At 39.3% G+C, this 21,272-nt stretch overlaps 1 protein-coding gene across 1 annotated transcript in view; it reads left to right on the forward strand.

The window, feature by feature from the left end:
* LOC126926601 (homeotic protein proboscipedia) overlaps window positions 1-20,979 on the forward strand; it is a 63,658-nt gene extending 42,679 nt beyond the window's left edge. The window contains exons 2-3 of the mRNA XM_050742979.1: window positions 16,550-16,692; window positions 16,785-20,979. Coding sequence (XP_050598936.1) covers window positions 16,550-16,692; window positions 16,785-18,668 — 2,027 coding nt within the window. The 3' untranslated portion in view covers window positions 18,669-20,979. The remainder of the gene's footprint in view (window positions 1-16,549; window positions 16,693-16,784) is intronic.
* The last annotated feature ends 293 nt before the right edge of the window (window positions 20,980-21,272 follow it).

A 21,272-nucleotide genomic window follows, 5' to 3' on the forward strand; every position in this document is an offset into this window, starting at 1 on the left:
TTGAATTTTATTATTAGAATAAAAGTTATTAGAATTGTTGAAGTAGTCACCACTTCTAAGAAAACTCTACATCTGGTCTTTTTAGTTTTCTCAACCACTGAAGCCATCGACAGCGTATAGACAATAGACTGGGATCTGCACCAGCTCAAATTATATTTCTACTTGTACTTACAATTCTGTATTAAAATATATTTTCTACTTCACAATTTAACCTCAATTTAATAACCTCGACAAAAATATTATTAGAAGATTATTGTACATGAGGACCCTGAAGAGAAGACCGTCTGGCAATTACGTTCGGTAAACACGTAATCACTTGAATCATTCAGAAGCCAATTCAATTGCTTTGTTTTTTAAAAACGTCTCAATTTTAGTATCAGAATGGCTGATTGTATAATGAGTACTTGAGAGACCAACCGATTAATCTTGACGAAGCTGGCCCATTCGGCTTCCGTGTAACTGATTTGCGCTTTTGATGCCGAGGGGAAAGTTATGCTGTTTTCAACAACTAGTTACGCTATACTACTTACAATTTTTTCGAAATCTCCATCTATAAAACATCAATATCAAAAGATCAGAAAGAACGAACGAAAGTTTCTCGGCTAACCTTATTTCAACTTTCACGTTTCAAATTAACGAAAAATGTAATTTCTAGATAATTTCATCGCCATATACGAAACCGAAAGATCAACCTATAGAGTTCAATAAACCGGTGACTGTGAGAGTTAATGGAGAACAGGCGATGGCGAGATTTCACGCTGACCCGAAGCGGTCTAGAATTTCGAGCAGTCGAGATGATCGAGGGGTTATCGATTAACTGCGGATGGGCCGCGTGCTATCGGTTCTCTACCTGTTTCGGACACGGAACCGGCTGTCTCCTCGTTTGTTTCCAAGTCTCGTCACTCATTTTTCATGCGTTTACGCGGTCCTCGACGTCTAAAGGAACAGAGCAAGAGAGATATACTAAAGCAAGAGGAAAAGGAAGCGGCTCTGTTGTTCACGTCAGTCGATAGAGCGGCTCTTTCCGTCCTTTGTTCTAGCCCGCAAGTTTTCTTCCTGCGGGCCAAGGGGAAACAAAAGACAAATTACAAAGACGGCCATCATGTGACCCTTCCCACCTGTCTATAGGCAACTGGCCCGGCCAACGAGCCGAACCAGATACGAAGAATTCCAAGCAGGACCACTTTCTCCATTTGTATTCTTCTCTTGTTCTCACCTATTTTTTAATACTACGAACAACAAATTTGTCAGTATGGCGAGTTTAGAATTTCTTTCTTTTTACAATTGCAAACGCTTCTGACGAAATTAATAAATTGCGTATGGCGCTGTGCGCGCTTAGCGCGCTCCCAGGACCAGCACTTTTTTGAACGCTGTAGGAACATGTTTGGCAAGCAATTGGATGCAAATGTGCAGATTTTTAATTTCCATTTGGTTATTATATTTTTTATTCAGTCTTCTTCTATGTCTGATCGCATCGTTTAATTCAAGAACGTTGCTGCTATCACCGAATTCATTTTCGTCGCCAGTGTTGTTCGCTGCATTTTCTTTACATCTATGTGTCATTTTGATACTTTTATAGAATTAGGGGCTGTTTCATAGAATAATTTTTGTTAGAAATTGTCGGTAACAGATTAAAAGTGGAAATGATTTTTAAGAAGCTGTTTCCTTGGAAATTAAAACACCAACTTTGGAATAACAAAACGTGCAACGATAAAACACTTTATAAGGTGCGGCACAGATCTACCAATGGATCTACTGGGTATACTAACTGGTTGTTTTTACATGCTTCGAGTGTCAACGTTCGCTTGTTTTGCTAATCATTTGTCAGAAGAATGCGCGAGGCTTCATTACCCTGGTAACGTAACAAAAACATTTGTCTCTGATTGCTCAAGTCATCGATTCAGTCGAAAAAACATGAAAACGAGATATCTCGTCACCCGGCCACAACGTTTGGATTGCTAAAAACCAGACATCTCGTGACTCGTGCGCTATGTGTTAATATATTTGCCTCTATTTACTTTGTTATATTCATTATATTATTATAACGATACTATTATATTTAGAAACGTAAATATTAAAAATTGATAGTTTTTGTGTTACAAAATACCTGGAGAATGTTTTTTCACTGATTGCAACATGGTCGTGTGGATTCTAAATTCAAAATTTGGACGTAAAGAATTGTTTTTTGGACAGTTAGAGCGAACTGTATTATTAGGTTGGCAACTAAGCGATTGCGGGTTTTGTAATATCATCTAATGCCAAAATCCGCAATCACTTAGTTGCCAAGCCAATATCTTGTATTTTCTTAGGAAATTTAATTTCTGAGGGAAGACGAAGTTTCTTTCGTATCCTAATCGCAAAGCTTTCAATTTCTTGACCCATTTAGACGAAATCTTCGAGCACTCGGTAAGAAATTCCATATAAATCTTGTAAGAGAACGAAGGGAAGAAATAAAAATGGTCCGATGAATGGTGACGTAGAAATTCTGATTTTCACGAAGGAGCGTGTCATTTTGTTTTGCTCAAAGGAAACTGCAACTGAAAACTGCTCAAACAACTGCTCAAAGGAGAATGTGCGAAGCGACGGCCGACGGCCCGTACTCGCTCGATGAATGACGAAGACCGCTTTAACAAGACCACAGTTATTTTAATACAACTGTCTGAAACTCTTTTCCATGTCATTTACCGTCATTATTTTTCAATCGTGAAGTTCCATCTCGCTGCTGTCTTTGCAAATTATATTACATAATTTTCTTACGTTATAATTAAAAAATTGAGTTACTCTTTTCAATGTACAAAATACAAATTGCTATAATATAAATAGGTATATTGTAATACATAAATTTATTATAATCTCGGTTAACAAAATTCTAGCTGTAACTTTAGAAATTTAGAATTTGGAACAATTTATCTTGCACAACCAATTTCTCTAAATTCCATGTCACATTCGAACGAATGTTCTGGATTTCAAGCCTTTGGCAATTTTCACGAGAAATCAAAGGCAGGAATTTTTCCTGTAAGGTGTTGGAGGAAAACACACAGTGAGAGAGAGAAGCATTTTCGAAAGCGTGTCACAGTATTTCGAAATATAAATTCTATTTCTGTGGCGCGTGTTGCTCCACGCTTCACCGTTCACGCGTCACTCGCCGCTGTTCATTCTGAGAGCCAAAACCTGACAGTCCGTCATCCCCTTGGCCACTCAAGACGAGAATGAGACTCGACGCTATCGACCATGGTATTTTTGCTGCCACCGAAAGTAGCCATTCCGGCTGTTATTTCTGTACGCAGACGAATGGTCAAAGCTCTATCAAAACTTTGCCCGCCGCCTTGCGAATCGTCAAGAAACTTCCTTAATTTTCTTCCTCTTCTTATTGATATTTCAAGCTTGACACATTTGCAATTGCAAATTTTATGTAATTTTTTTAATGGAACTCAAATTCTGCATATATTGGCCTGGCAACTATGTGATTGCGGATTTTGCCATTGGCTGGTATTGACAAATCCGCAATCACTTAGTTGCTAACCTAATATACCGTTCGCACGAATAATCCTCGTTTGGTATTATATTTCAAGCTGTAACGGGGATGATGAGTGGAATTTTGTTTTTGAATTGCAGAAACATTCCTTGGAATTTCATGTAATATTTACTGGTATTGTGTTTTACGTCCGTTTCTATGTATTACGTTCAATCTGTTAGGTTGGCAACTAAGCGATTGCGGATTTTGTCATTGCGCGGTATTGACAAATCCGCAATCACTTAGTTGCTAACCTAATATACCGTTCGCACGAATAATCCTCGTTTGGTATTATATTTCAAGCTGTAACGGGGATGATGAGTGGAATTTTGTTTTTGAATTGCAGAAACATTCCTTGAAATTTGATGTAATATTTACTGGTATTGTGTTTTACGTCCGTTTCTATGTATTACGTTCAATCTGTTAGGTTGGCAACTAAGTGATTGCGGATTTTGTCATTGCGCGGTATTGACAAATCCGCAATCACTTAGTTGCTAACCTAATATACCGTTCGCACGAATAATCCTCGTTTGGTATTATATTTATTATTTGACATTAGAAAATGATGAATAAATTTCAAGCTGTAACGGGGATGATGAGTGGAATTTTGTTTTTGAATTGCAGAAACATTCCTTGGAACTTCATGTAATATTTACTGGTATTGTGTTTTACGTCCGTTTCTATGTATCACGTTCAATCTGTTAGGTTGGCAACTAAGCTGGGTTGGCAACCAACCCAATATATGCAGAATTTTAGTTATAATTTAAAACTTGAGTTATAATGTATAAAAATATCCCAATATCCTAAATTATTGGGTTGGCGACTAATTTAGCATATTTGAATATTTTTTCCAAACGTATGACTCCCCTAACCAATAACATTGCTGTTCTACCATTTATCTTCTACATATAACAACTACAAAATCATTACTATAAATAAACCTATTATATCAACGAAACAAATAAAATTAAACAGGACCACACAGGCTGTGATGAAGTGCAGAAATGAGAAAATTTCCATGTTGCGATATATCAGCTCACCAGTGAAAATCCAGTCGAGATTACCAGAGATTTACACGACTTTCAGGATCCACTATTACATCACCGGCGAATCAAAAGACGTGTTCAATACAGAATAACCTGCGACATGCCATCAGCAACAAAAGAGGCAGCAAGTGCCGTCCGACAGAAATCATTCGAAACCGTCTTAGCGAGGAGGAAAAAAAATCAGACGTCCAAACGGCGACGAGCGATAAATCACGTCTTTTGTACCGACTTCTTATTTTCATTCCTTACGGACACTTACGTCATCGATGACTAATATATTCCCTGGGTGGTACGCGAGGAAAGAATCACTTAGTGAGGCGGCTCTCCCCGCACGTTATTTGTTATCGCGCGATTTAGGACGCGTTTCGTTCCATCGGTTGCAACAAAGGTTCGCGTGCGACGCGTTTTCTGTCCGTCTAATACATCTCGATGGCATGGCGTCGTGTTTCGCGGACACACACCGCGCCAAACCGTCATTTATTTCTAGTGTGTGAAAAACCGCGCTCGGTGCAAAAGGTTAATAGCTTTCGCCTCGGTAGTTTATATCAGTAATTTCTTGTCCATCGTTTCGTCATTATCCACCAGGTTTCCTCTTTCGTCGCGAGCCGCCTCTCCTTTCTTTCTGAACTTTTCCACACGTGTTCACGCAATACCTGAGCAAAACCACGATACACCGTGGCCCTTTAGGCTAGTTTCGATCTAACTGGCACAGTTTCCAAGGATCCTCGATTATAACGTTTATGGCGAGAGATATTTTGTAATTTTCAAAGAATTAGCAAAGTTCACGCTTAGTTCCAGGTCTAAATACGATGACAATTTTGGTAATGTCAGACTTGACGACGCAGTGAGTCTTGAAACTGCAGTTTTGTAAAAAATAGGAAATTTCACGTGTGTTCTTTTCCTATAGTTTTCATATATAATATAATATAGCCTAAAAAAAAAAAAAAAAATAAAAAATTCTAATATCAAAATTTCAACTATCGATATCCATAAATTGTTCATATCGCACCTTTGCTTTGATAGTGGCACAACCCAAAACATTTGAAATTTGCCCCTACCCGAATAGAAGATCTGTTACGTTTATATTTTTATCATGTAAAACGGTATATTTATAAATCCATCAGTTTTGCGTTAGAGAGCAAAATTATTATTTACGTGGCTATCAACTTGGCCTTAGTTTTACAACAACACCGGCTCACCTTCAGTCGTTTTGCGACGCCACAAGTGGAAGGTCGTACTGCTTTCGCGAATAATGGCATATCTTACGTTAAGTCAGGCTTTATAATGTCTTTGCAATGACTCACCAGCACATTTCTTTGTAAATTCTAAAACCTCTCTGCTCTAAGGTTTACATTTTTTCGATTATCCTACCATCGAATCAGAGTAACGATATATTGAAAACGTGGAGAATTTTTGTCGAAATTAAACAAGCAAAATGGCACAAAGATTCGGCTGAACGATGATACAAACCTTCGCAAAAGGGAGCACAGAGTAGCACGAGACACATCCAATAGGCGTGGAATATCGGCTGATTGACAGGTTCGTCCAGCCAATCGCGAGACCGAAATGCTGATGAGGCCCACGTCAATCACGCGATACTTCCATCTCGCCCGGCACGCACCCCTCTAACCACCCTTATCCTCTGAAAAGCCCACGCGCGGGATTTGCCGAGTTTCGAGCACGCCACCCTCTCTTTTCTGCACGCTCTCGTTCTTCCACCATCGCCCCTCTTCCCTCGGCCACAGCCATTCGGTTTCAATAATTATGGTTCGTGCGGTTCCAACCAAGACAAGCTGCGATTTCGCGTTCAAAATGTCGATCGAAGATTGTTCTTTGCTATCGACGAACTTTTGTAGAATAAAGTGGGGGATCGAGGTATTGGATTGGCAACTAAGCGATTGGGCATTTTGTCATTACCACCTAATGACAATCACTTAGTTGCCAACCTAATAAATTACAATAAGGAACGCTTAAAATAATGTTATTTGTTGCAAATTATTCTTATCACACACTGTGTATTTAAAAATCTGTCAGCCATCAGCATCTCGCATCCTGTTTCACCCACACTATCTTCCCCTTAACTTAATTTTCAGCGAGTAATAAATACCCAAATACTAAACTCACCATAGAAAATTCAACTCTGGATAAAATCAAGAAAGGAAACCAATGCAACTGAATTGCAGTGAAAAACTGCGTAAACCATTTCCAAATACTACAATTATTCTACAAAGTTGCTTCTACGAAAGTGCAAAAGAAAACCAACTGAAGCCAAATGGAACTATTGGGTTGGCAACTAAACAGATATGTGTAGAAATTAACGAATGTTGACATTGTGAGTTTTACATACACTGGTAGTCGTTAAATTATACATTGATCGACAATAAAATATCTTATGAATAGTATTTTCCAAATTAATTGTGAAAATAAAAATTCCTAGGTTTTCATAGATTTTACCTTATCACTTATGGGTGAATTTGAAAACATTATAGAATCCGAGTAATTGGACTGTGAATAAGCAGGGATTTTCTGCATCCACTAAATACCATAGTGAATACTATACGTATATTAAATATTTAATATACCATTTCATATTGCTTACATCTTTTGCATTTTTGCGGTTTTATATTAGGTTGGCAACTACGTGATTGTCAATGCCACCTAATGACAAAATCTGCAATCACTTGGTTGCCAACCCAATAACACGATCTTAATAGTGAATTCTCCTTTCATAATTGTGAAAAACAAAATTGTTTCAATAATTGTTGCGAGAAAAGTGATATTGATTTTGTCATTAGATGGTAATGACAAAATCCGCAACTACTTAGTTGCCAACCTAATACTTCGAAAGCGCAGAATTGGACGTAGGCAGTAGCGAAAGTCGAAATGGTGAATTTAGGTCTGCTGTGTATTATGGATCATTCTGAACTCTCGATCGTGTTATTTCTCTATTGTTAAGAGATTTTAATTTTTGTTATTAACACATAGAACGCTGGTCATAAATATTATGACAACTGCTAATATTTATTCAATATTCATATTCGATTTATTATTGTAGTATCGAAAAAAAAGGATAGGGTTAGGATAATTTAGATTTGTAAAATTCTCCTAATACTATTTATTAAGATAAATAAAAACAACAGAGATTAATTGGACAGAGAACGATAAATGTTCAAGTTGAACTAAAACACAAAAGTCTTATTCCACTCGAATCACTCTGGCAACTCTGTAACTCTAACAACTCGATCTCTCTACAACGCTAGGCAACTCTACAACTCTAGTCTTCGGCTTCTGCACTCGCACGCTCTCGCTTCTCAACTCACACTGTACGCCTTTTGCATTCGTTCTCGCCGGCGTCTCAACTAACACTGTCTTTAGCATCTCTTTGTCTTTTCCCGTCCTATCGGACACGTGTCCCGAAAACGCCCGTGGCCAGGATCACGCAGGCCCTTTCCACGAAACTATCCACTTGAAAGGACCGACGACACATTGATGTACACGACGATGCCGCGGCTCTCGCGACATTGTATACGCTTCGGCCGATATCTTAGGCCTTCTGTCCGCGATACTACATTATGAATCCGCTATCTTAATCGTATCACATGTTACTTGCAATGAAATAAAATTGGCAAAAATTTCCTAACAAATGGAATGAATAGATGTGTTGATACTCACGTGATCGACGATGTATGCAAAGATTGACAATATAGAAACAGGTATTGTATAAAAATAATCGTTGGTAATAAAAATCAGATCCGCCACAAACGTGTTAGAGTGGATGGTAGGGGCAAGTTAATTGAGATTGTAATTATTTATACAGGAAATGAAGACATTATAGAGCTGGTAGTACGGTTTAATGATTATTATCAGTTTCATGTTCTCTGAGAACCATGCGGTAGGACAATTACGAGATACACTGATAATATCAATTGTCAGAAAGAATATTATATGAGTAATGGCAGGAGTGTAATTATACAGCGGTATTTTTTACCGTAAGAAGTCAGTGTACTTGTTAATTTACTACGCCACCACACTTCTTGGCGTGAAAAGGTTGCTTGAAAAAAATATCACAAAGGACGTGTTTAACCAAAAAAGCTATCCTTCGCGCCTGATCATCAACGATTAACCCGGATACGCCTATCATGCTTACAAAAGAATTATTGCAAGCTACCTAATTTTATTTTACTCAGCACTGTCCAATAACCTTTCAGAAATCGGTCAACAATAATCAAGCACTTAATTCGTACGTTCGATGCAGAAACTAAAATTAACCCACCTCGAATTAATTGCTCTTTACCGACTGTTGTTAACTCTGAAATCGTAGAAGCTTTGGTTAGGAAACGGCCGGTTGATAAATGATATTGGATGGACGAAAAGCAAAAACATTTTTTAACAAAATTCTACTTCGTGACCACGATCCACGCCTTTACTACTTAGCAATGAATACAAAAATTTCCACGCTATTACGGATCGTTTCCCGGAATCTCTGGCGTGTTATCGTCGTTCGAGCAATATCGAACCGCGTTCCGATGCGAGTCGCGATAACGATGCCGCGTGATACTTAATGGGACGAGAGAACGCGATCGATTCACGACTGTGGAACATCGAAAAACGAGAAAAGGAAGGAGGAGGTAAAAATAGAAAGAAGAAAAAAGAGAGAGAAGAGCGAAATGGAGAGCACAGAGAAATCAGTGAAGCGTGCCGCGTTAAGTCAGACTTCACCTAAAGCTCGTTTTATCGGAGTTCTATAAATTCTGGCCGCGCGGCGCGTAGGCTCCGCCGGTGAATTCGCACGAAAACAGTGCTGCTAATTTCATAGGAGCCCGGATGATTTATGGTCGGCTGCAGCGTTCCGTTATTGCACCGGCCCGATGGAACAAGGATACGTCTCCGGCGCTGAACGTAAATGTCGGCTGGTGACGCGTTAATAGGCAGCTCGACCTTGACTTTTAAGCAGCGTAATTAACGAATCCGCGACACGCTGTGAAAGAAGAGGAAGGATCACGTTGCCCGATGGGATCTCCGATTCGTTGCTAATTTACTGGCCTGTGTATTTTGCCACGTGATTAGCTATATTAGAATTTCCATGCAACAGCAGAACGTATACTTTCGTTCATAGGTTAGGATTTATGATTTCTAGCAGATTTGATAATATATATTGCTAAAAGTAATAATTAGAATCGGTAATTACAGATTTGAAAAATGAGACAGCATTATGAAGGATTTTATTGCATCAAGCAAGACACCAGAAATGAGAAAGTCTTACGAACTACCAACTTTGTAGCTACAAATATTATTATGATATTAAGAAAATGTAGAAATAACAAACGTAATACGCGATGCTGCAATTATTTCGAACAGTTTATACAGACGACGAGAAATTTCTTATTAATGCAAGCTGCCTAGTGTAAGATAACAAGCAAGTAAAAAATTCTGATGACAATGAAATACACTAGAAAAGAGACACTGACAAGGTAATCCTAGTTACATTGAATTCACCCCTTAAAACCACAATTGAGGAAGGTAATGGATACCCTTTATAACCATTACACACTATACTTCATCCCCACAAATTCATCCTTCAGGATAGTAATATATCACTGAGAAATACCTACTCGTATAACAACTTGGATATCGTTAGACCATGGCATGCACCGTATTACAATTGATGCGTGTTCTGACGAATGGAACGCTTGAAGAATGACACAGCTACCCTCGTACAAATCTATACGTTTGATTGCTCGTTGGAACGTTAGTTTCTTCAGAATTTGGTATTAGGTTATCCGGAAAGTGTCTTTCTATCGCAATTTGTGAATTACGTGAATATGTCTAAACATTTTTAGGGACTTTCGGATCTTACAGATTTGGTAAATTTCTGAATTACGTAAACGGGTGGACAAATTTGTAAATTTATAAATAAATTTGTATATTATTTCAGTTTTAACTTCCAAGAGATTGCGGTTACTTTTATATAACCTTTTTAGCTTCCTAAGATTCTAGTAATATATTAGGTTATCCGGAAAGTGTCTGTCCTTCGCAAACGTGTTGTTTACAACAGTGTACCTTCGCACAAACGTGAAACCAAGTCTGTGAAATGTCTCGGTGTTTGTATCAACAGAATAAAATGGTCATACGAAATTCGACAAAAATCCTTGTGTGTCTATTATTTCCTCATAAGACGAAAGAAACTTTTCGGACAACCTAGTATCTAAGAGGTTAAGTACTAATATCATATAATTAGTGCTTTCATGAAGTAACAATTGCCTACTGCAATATTTAAACGGTGAAAGAAACATTAATCTAGTTTCTATTTCTTCAGTTACGTTCATGAAAATTCGCAATTAATTTGTGCACTTCTATTGTAAATACAATTTTGTAATATGTTTTATAAATTGTCCAGACACGCACAAGCCATAATTTGCTAACTAATATTATTAAAGAATTAACAAATTATACATTATATTATAGATAGACTGTTCAGAAACCACGCTATATTCAAAGATATACAAATTTTTAGGTTATCCGGAAAGTGTCTTTCCTTCGCAAACGTGTTGTTTGCAACAGCGCACTTCGTACAAACGTGAAACCAAGTCTGTGAAATGTCTCGGTGTTTGTATCAACAGAATAAAATGGTCATACGAAATTCGACAAAAATCCTTGTGTGTCTATTATTTCCTCATAAGACGAAAGAAACTTTTCGGACAACCTAAAATCTAAGAGGTTAAGTACTAATATCATATAATTAGTGCTTTCATGAAGTAGCAATTGCCTACTGCAATATTTAAACGGTGAAACGAACATTAATCTAGTTTCTATTTCTTCAGTTACGTTCATGAAAATTCGCAATTAATTTGTGCACTTCTATTGTAAATACAATTTTGTAATATGTTTTATAAACTGTCCAGACACGCACAAGCCATAATTTGCTAACTAATATTATTAAAGAATTAACAAATTATACATTATATTATAGATAGACTGTTCAGAAACCACGCTATATCCAAAGATATAAAAATTTTTAGGTTATCCGGAAAGTGTCTTTCCTTCGCAAACGTGTTGTTTACAAAAGTGCGCCTTCATACAAAACCAAGTCTGTGAAATGTGTTTATCTCAACAGAACAAAATCAATCGTACGTAGTTCGACAAAATAATATAAAATGAAAAACATTGTGCGTCTAATTATTTCCTCATAAAGCGAGAGAAACTTTTCGGATAACCTAATACAATGATAACGTTATTCGATCATAAACTAGAAAATTACCATCTGTTGGAAAGATACACAAAAGGTGTGCATACAAGGCAAACACAAACAGTGTCTTGAAAGCGATCAGATAGAAGTATCGACGGTTCGCCACGGCAAATCCCAAGATGGAAATATCGATAAGGGCCGTGTCACTCACGCGACGCTTCCACCCCTACTTTCGGTTACTCTATGAAAACTCCACGTGCAGACTTAGCTGCACCCACCCCTTCGCGGCGTCCATCCTTCACCCTCCGCAAGCGCTTCTTTTTTATCTGGCTCGTCCCTTTCTCGGTCTCTCCTTCGACCCCTGACGACTCATCGCGGCGCGGAACCACCCTTCGCCCGCCGATCCACTTGCACGCCATGGGGTAGTTTAGCATCTCAGCCCTGCGAAACGGAACACCCCTCTGCACCCTCCTACAGCGTCACGTCCTACAACGCTAGTTCTTCGTCCCTTTTTCTTTCTTCTGCTTTTTTATTCTGTTTTTTTTTTTTTTCTTTTTACGTCTGTCGTTTTTGAGAAAACAAACTCATGTAATAATTGCAAAATACTGGGATTGTGGCAGCGAGATGGTAGGACGTTCAGGTGATCGGTTACAGAAACGTCGACTGGATAGAAAATTCGTTCTGTGATCGAACTGTTCCTTTGTATCATAGGAAGATGATGGGTTTGATTACTCGGCGAAGAGCAATGCTATCGAAGGATGACTGATACGATGTTTGGAAGGACGGGAATCAGAAGATATTAGTTTTCATAGAAGACTGTACGGTCGCGTTTCCTCCAGTTGTAGCAGAGAATAAAATTGTAATTTAATTGATCATGAAGCTAGAGGAATGATGCTTCGAAGTACCTGACGAAATTCGAACTCTCAGAATCTTGCCTTGCGCCATTTGTTAACGCGAATCGTTCGATAGGTATATAATTACTTCAGAATTGGATTCTTAGAAGAAGGATGTAAAATACTCGCGCGTTAGATATCTATCGTGTACAGTATCGTGTCAGAGATACTGCAAAATCTCATATCCTTTGAATTCTCCGGCATAGCAATCAAAGATCCTGCCGCTTCTGGGACACGATATGACGAAAAAAGGAAGGGGAAAAATAGCGTTCTGAGAAAGGAACGATTCAATTACTATGGCGACAGTGAACAATCGTAAACGCTCTAAACGTCGTGTCCAAGGCGAGCCACTTCTAGCCAGCTCGATTTTCATACAAAGCGTACCGGCGACTGTTACGCGAGTGCTATTTCGTCATCGTCAAAGAAAAAGGAATTCCAGACGGAGAAAAGGATGGAAAAAAGCCACACAAACAGGAAGAAAAAAAAAACAGCGAGAAAAATCGTCCTGTTGCTGTTACAACGTGGATCATGTGGATCACGTTGATGGAGGTGGAAAAATCGATTTCAGCGAACGCGTTCAGTTAATTGCCGTTGCTTTATCGGCCACACGCTTTCCCAGCTGAATTTTGCATTAAGCCGTGCGTCGGCCATTTAAATATTCCCTCCTTTGCGAGGTTCTCCATGTTGGCTGTGTGAACGCGCGAATGTGCAAGCATATAGACTTTGATTGAAATATTACCCGCGTGTCAGCCGCCTGGTAAAATCCTGTAATTACGATAGCGGACTATTAATGATTGTTTACATCGTTGGTGCACGTAAATTACTATAAGCCCTTAACCAGGAAGAGCAACATAGAGCCGTAATAAACGTTGCTTCTTACTTTGAAACCCTTTTCAGACGATCGCGAACCGTACGTGACTTCCTCTTCCTTCGTCGCGAAGCTTCCCTCGTTATCTCACGACAAGTTTCTTACCAGATAATAATTACCAGAGATGTTTCGCATCGACATGGAATACCGCCGGCTGAGAACTTAGCCGAAAGTTGCCAAGGAACGATGAAACTCGATGGAACGTCGAGCGAAACAGTGGCGACGTCTACATGAGGCATCTTCAACTAGCGCATTGTTCGCGCCATCGGTTTCCGCCGTCGGCCCTCGCCCGCACACCCAAATAATCATTAATTAAGCTGCCGTTTGAGTGTGTCGTAATCGAGCAAAAAGCGAATGTTCGCTTTTACTGGATGCTACGTTAACGTTCAATGGGTGTTCAGGGGTGACGATGTTTACGAAGCTCGTTTGCAGCTTCATCCTTTGACTCTACTCTGCAGAGATGGAAAGAAGTGGTGTGAGATAGTACAGGGACAAGGACGGTGTCTTGCTTTACTTTAATTCTTTTCTTCTTTAGTTATCGTATCTGAAATTCTTTCAGCATTTCCGGATGTGTTGAAATATTTGAAATTAATCGTATTTATTATCTCGTAAATATAGTTAAATGAAGAATACATGGGAAGGATATAACTGTTGAGAATTTTGGATCTTAATAGCCGAAATAATGGTATAGGAATACTAAATCTATACTTAGAATTTATATTGTAATAGTTATATATTTATTTGATAAACGATTTCAAAGATATTCATCGATACACATTTGCACTCGTCTCAACACTTCTTTTCATATCCGACTGTTAACCGACTGTACTGTTTACATTCATTTGTTTTCGAGATGCACACATATACTTCCACATACTGATATTCACATGCAAGTAATACTACTACGCAGCTAACCTAGTCCAGCACATACAATTATACATATCTCAATAGTGGTACAGTGTCTTCTTGTAATATCAACATTTAGAGAATGTTGAGACAAAGATTGGTATAAATTTCATTCTGTGTCTTGCATTTTATGATATTTTCACTTGTATTATATTATATTCACTGTTTCTATAGTATTAGGTTGTCCGGAAAGTTTCTTTCCTTTCAGAAGGTGATAATAGATGAACAACAATTTTTGTTTTATATTTGTTGAGAATCTTGGATCTTAATAGTCGAAATAATGGTATAGAAACACTAAATTTACACTTAGAATTTATATTATAATAGTTATATATTTATTTGATACACGATTTCAAAGATATTTATCGATACACACTTGCACGCGTCTCATCACTTATTTCCATATCCGACTGTTAACCGACCGAACAGTTTACATTCATTTGTTTTCGAGACGCACACACATACTTCCCCACACCGATATTCACATACAAGTATCACTACTACGCAGCTAACCTAGTCCAGCACATACAATTATACATATCTCAATAGTGGTACAATGTCTTCTGTTTGCAATATCAAGTTTTGGAGAATGTTGAGGCAAAGATTGGTATAAATTTTATTCTGTGTCTTGCATTTTACGATATTTTCACTTGTATTATGGTATATTTACTGTTTCTATAGTATTAGGTTGTCCGGAAAGTTTCTTTCCTTTCAGAAGGTGATAATAGATGAACAACAATTTTTGTTTTATATTTGTTAAGAATTTTGGATCTTAATAGCCGAAATAATGGTATAGGAATACTAAATCTATACTTAGAAATTATATTGTAATAATTATATATTTATTTGATACACGATTTCAAAGATTTTTATCGATACACAATTGCACTCGTCTCAACACTTCTTTCCATATCCGACTGTTAACCGACTGTACTGTTTACATTCATTTGTTTTCGAGATGCACACATATACTTCCCCACACTCATATTCACATGCAAGTATTACTACTACGCAGCTAACCTAGTCCAGCACATACAATTATATATATCTTAATAGTGGTACAATGTCTTCTGTTTGTAATATCAACTTTTAGAAAATGTTGAAACAAAGATTGGTATAAATTTCATTCTGTGTCTTGTATTTTATGATATTTTCACTTGTGTTATGGTATATTTACTGTTTCTATAGTATTAGGTTGTCCGGAAAGTTTCTTTCCCTTCAGAAGGTGATAATAGATGAACAACAATTTTTGTTTTATATTTGTTAAGAATTTTGGATCTTAATAGTCAAAATAATGGTATAGGAATACTAAATTTACACTTAGAATTTATATTATAATAGTTATATATTTATTTGATACACGATTTCAAAGATATTCATCGATACACAATTGCACTCGTCTCAGCACTTCTTTCCATATCCGACTGTTAACCGACTGTACTGTTTACATTCATTTGTTTTCGAGATGCACACATATACTTCCACACACTGATATTCACATACAAGTATTACTACTACGCAGCTAACCTAGTCCAGCACGTACAATTATACATATCTCAATAATAACTAGTCCATTTTTGTTGGGTTTCTTACTTTTATGTCAGTCAATTATAAATGTCAGTCAATTTTATGTCAGTCAATGATAATCTGATAGGTTTGAAGATACATATCAATCTTCCAAAAGTCAGGGACGTTATGTAATTGAAATCTGTTGATCATAGACGAAAAGAATGATTAGATAATGATAAGAATAATGACAGATTGTCGAGAAGTGTAAAGGTGCATCCTTTCGACGATGACAATGAAAGAATCGTATTTTCCACTAAAGATCCGCATAGATTTGTTAACGCACGGTGAGCATGAAACGCAATTACAATTTCTAAGCAATTCCCATTAACATAGCGATTAGATGATTAATTAGCGAATCCGGATGTTCCCTTTATTACTAGACCGCGTGACTTATCCGACGCGACGTACACCTGTCAAACAAACTGAGATTTACAATTTGATAACACGCTTTATACTCGGCGGAATATTTACGCTCTGGTAAAGTACTCTCCCATTTAAACGTTCTCGATCGCGAAAATATAGCGAAAGAACAAAAGAAATAAAAGAGACTATTTTGTTACGTTGCAGAAAATGGCCTGCCAAGAAGATTACGGACGGCGTACACGAACACACAGCTGCTCGAGCTAGAAAAAGAATTCCATTTTAACAAGTACCTGTGTAGACCGCGAAGAATCGAGATTGCCGCATCCTTGGACCTGACGGAAAGGCAGGTAAGAATGATTAAAAAGATATGCTCCATGTACAGCCTTTCTGTATCAACTGGCTTCTAGCGTAAGCAAACCGTTCGTTCCACTGATTGCAGGTGAAAGTTTGGTTTCAAAACAGAAGAATGAAACACAAACGTCAAACACTAAGTAAAGAAGACGGTGACGAGAAGGATGGCTCGACGTCCGACGGAATGGAGAAGTCGAAGGGCGAGAAAATGCTGGCGATAGACAGCGACGAGAAGAAGAGCTGCCACAACTGTGATATATCTGGCGTGAGCGACGTGGGCAGCACACTGTCTGGTGACGTGACCGAACTGAGCTCGTCGGGCCGGCGAAACAGCAGTAACAATAATAACACGCCCACAGCAACGAACAATAACAACAACAGCAATCCAACTTTCAACGCGAACAGCAATGGAGCCAGCAGCGTTGGTAGTACAAACAGCGTGTCCAGTTCGTTCGAAAAGATGATAGCAGACGATGACTCGAGATCACAAGACGGTAGTGAAGTGACATCACCGAGCGTGGCTACCAAGAAATTGTCCAGCGACGTCAGAGTAAAAGTGGAGAGCGGCCACAAGAGTCCGAATCCGGGCAAGCAGCAAATTTCCGTCAGCAAGAAGTCTCCATCGGCGAATACCAAGGAACTCTGCTCGGTAAACAGCAATGGTGTCTTATTGGCCATGCCCGATTCGACCGTCAGCACGCCTGTACTGCCTGGTCAAAATTCTACCAGAAGTCTCACACCGTCTTCGACACCTGGGACGCCAGTGTCCGTTCAGTTGCAGCAGGGTAGTCCTCTGGGGATTCAAGCTACACACGCAGCATACATGCAAAGACCAAGAAGTTCTCCTTCGTCTACCAGCTCCGTGGCTACTCCCATGATGCATGGGTCGACGAACGCGGGCACGATGTCTCCTCACGGCGGCAGGAACATCAGCAACAATCAACAAACGCACTTCCCACAACAAAGCGTGTACCAATCGACATCTGCCATCGAATACAGAAACGGAGTACCTAGTAGACAAGCTGTTCCGACAGCCGCGCAACAAACTCAATCGCAAAACAATTATTGCTCCAGGGATACCTACCAACAACCTCGAATCTCCTACCCAGGTGACGTCCATCCCCTGTACGCCAGACAAAACCAAGTCCTAGGATCCCGAGTGGGTCATCACGTCCGTGCGACTACGGGCGCTGCCTCCAGGACGATGTACAACTCCAGCATGCAGTTTCATCAACAACAAAACCAATACGCCAACGCTGCAGGGGAGTACAACGGCTATACACAAGCAGGCCCACCCTATCATGCGCCTTATCATCGAACCATGCAAGGTAGCAACGCCTACAACACCAGCCAAGGTTACTCAGCTCAACACGACCAGACAACCGAAAACTACATGACACCGGGTAATTACGGCTACCCTAACAGCGGGAACTATCACGCCAGTAGTGAAAATCTTGCCTCTCACGGCCACGCTGCTGTGTCTGTTCAAACTGCGCAACATTATTACAACGACATCCAACAGCAGCAACAACATCAACAGCAACACACGGCGGAAGGTTACGTCACGCATCAGCCTCCGATGCATCCAAGTTCCGCAGACTATCGAGCAGGCACCAAGTGCCACCCAAACGCTTACTACGAGCAAACCAGTCAACTGCACGTCCATCAGGGCGGCGAAGCGTCCAACATTCCCAACAGTTATGTGTCTTCGCCAGATCCGTTTCCAGCGCCAGGGATGACCACTACGGCAACCGCGATCGCCGCAGCCACAGCCGCTGTCATCACTCCGCCAGGAAGCGCCACCCAAGCGGAGGGCAACGCCGATTCTTACAATTACGGCAACTTCTACGCGGAACCGGTGCACACATCTGCCCCGCCACAATCCGCGGACAATAGCAACAGTTCGTCGGACTTCAACTTCCTGACGAACCTGGCCAACGATTTTGCGCCGGAATACTATCAACTCAGCTGAGTTCACGAGACCGAGAACCCTTGTCAGCTGGACTGGAGCGACGAGCAGTGTCTCCTGAACGCGTTGTACTGATGGCGCTCCTTGTGATCGTTGCATGTGTTGGATTAGTAGGCAGTGGTTGTCGAGGAAGATTCGGATTCCAACGTAGGTGGATTAGAGTGAGGTGAAACGGAGACAGCCGTGGAATATGTGAATGTTGTGTGGGTGGTGGAAGTGAATTTCCGCGAGTTAGAAATTATCATAGTTGAAGAAGTAGCAATGAAGATTGTTTCTTCCTTTTTGTTTTGTTGAAAGAAATTTTAAGAATGGTATTGATTAAAAGCTGAGATTTTCTGTAATAAACCGAGCGACTAATTCATTATAAATATTCCCCTAAATAGAATCGATAGGCTATGATCATGTAAATAGGGTTTCAGGATCAGAAACAATTTGTTGTAGCCGCCAGATGGGCTTCTGTTTCTTCGGATTCGAGTCGAAGTTTACGTGTGATGGACTTTCTAGATATAAATGAAACCATGATTATTTGAAAATGTAAATAATATTTGGTAGATACGAAGGATCCACAGTTTCTAACGCAACACTCGATTCAAACAGATGCAAATAGAAACGTGGAGAGAGCATTTGACTGGATAATTCTATAACGAATTTCAATAGAGAGGAAATGGAGCGCTTTCGATGATCTTCGTACCGGGCACTTCAATCATTTCCGTCCGTATCAATGATTGCTTCACCTGTACCGACCATCGACTGGAAGAGGTTGAAAACGCGTCGTGAAGGCCGACGAGTGATCTTCAAACAGTGCGATTTCACGTTCATGTGACAGAGTGTGTGTGTAAATAAATTAGAAATTTAGAAAAATAGAAAAAAATAACCAGGTGCAAGTGCAATCTTTCTAACATAAAGCAAACACGATTTTTATCGTGTAATAGATAATTCCACGATGATCGCACCGGTCTCCAATCGTTCGAGTTCGCGTGTGCTTAACGCGACGCCATATTGTTGCGTAAACGAGGCAGCACCGTATCGATGATGCTATTTCCTTATAAATCACCGTAACCTGTTCGCCTAACGGTTAAAGGGAAAACGCGAAAAATATTTCAAATGCTATAAGATATTCGGAAAAGTGAACTAGCATTTCACGAGCAATAATTCATAGTGAAATAACGCGTGTACATATAGGAGGTTAGTTAACCAGAAGATTTGCAGAAAATGAGATAAGAAAGAGAGGATCGATAGTGTGGGTCGTGACACGAACTAAAGGACAGAAGACAGTAATCGTGGAAGCGTAAACGCTTTAGAGGATGATGAAAGGTGTACTCGTAGTTTTTCAAGCGGGTTGAGAACGTTTCGTGAAAAAAAAAATGACGGAACTTTATGGGAAGTTCGTTTTGCCCCTCGACATCGTTCACACGTCTTTCAAGAATTTGGTTTTCACATTAAACGTCACGAAAGAGTTTGAACGATCCGTCGAACGCCGACGAAGTTTCAGTTCGGACACATTGCACGCAGTTATACTCCTTCGGCGTTTATTTTCAATCGTACAAGCAAAGACAGATTTTTCGTTGCTTCTGGTTTTAGACTATGCGAGATGTGAACGCCACGATGAGAACTTGATCGTTTCTTCGCCAGGATCGTCCATCTATTTCGTCGTAATTTCTATTAGACTCTACAGATGTAAGCGAACCAAATAAAGGGACTCGCGTCGTTATCGGAGAAACAATAGCATAAAACGGTTACGAGATTAGATCACGTAGCTAGCGACGCGTGAAACCTTGATTTTCACCTCGACTCGACAGTGGGATATATTTAATAGTGCGCCAGTCGTCGTATCTGGTTTGTATAAAAAGAAAAAAAAAAAAGAAAAATTAAATAACAAATGGCATTTAAGGAGCCGCGATCGTTTACACGAGGACTTCTTTGTACATAGCGCGCTTACGATAATCGTACACACGGACACATGTACACACGGACACGTACACGCATATACATAGATACATGAGAAACACACATTGTTTATTCGATTCTGAATGTATGAATAACCACGCGATCCGAAGATTCCATCTTCTGAACGTGAAATGGAGAAGAGAAAAAAAAAAATGGAAAAGCGACAAAAAAAAAAGAGATAACTGTAAATGGGAGGCGATCATTGTGTACATTCGTTCATACAAACTTATAAAACAGAGAGAATTGTTTCATCCTATTCTGACCGCTCGCGATTTCGTTTAACCCCTTTCGACGGATTAAGCACTAAAGCAGATGATAAGTGGACATGGAAATGGATGATAATAAAAAATATCATTATAAAATTAAACAGGATTCGTCTTCGTTTCCTTTAATCCCTCCCCCCCCCCCTTTCTTCCACCTTGTCTTTGTTTAATCTTATCGATAATATAAATAAAGGGAATGCTTTATTACCATCTATAGAATATTATGTCAGTGATTAATTACTTAAAAGAGCGACTGCTTCGAAAGTAAATACATATCGCTTACTACTTGACGCAGCAGTTACGAATAGGTTATGATCAAGAGAAAAATTCCACGCTCGATTCCACTTATGAGAAAATAATTACTTGTACCTTCGTTTTAGCCTACGTTACAGGAATT

The sequence above is a fragment of the Bombus affinis genome, chromosome 18, assembly GCF_024516045.1.
Source record: "Bombus affinis isolate iyBomAffi1 chromosome 18, iyBomAffi1.2, whole genome shotgun sequence".
In the NCBI taxonomy this organism is placed as follows: Eukaryota; Metazoa; Arthropoda; class Insecta; order Hymenoptera; family Apidae; genus Bombus; species Bombus affinis.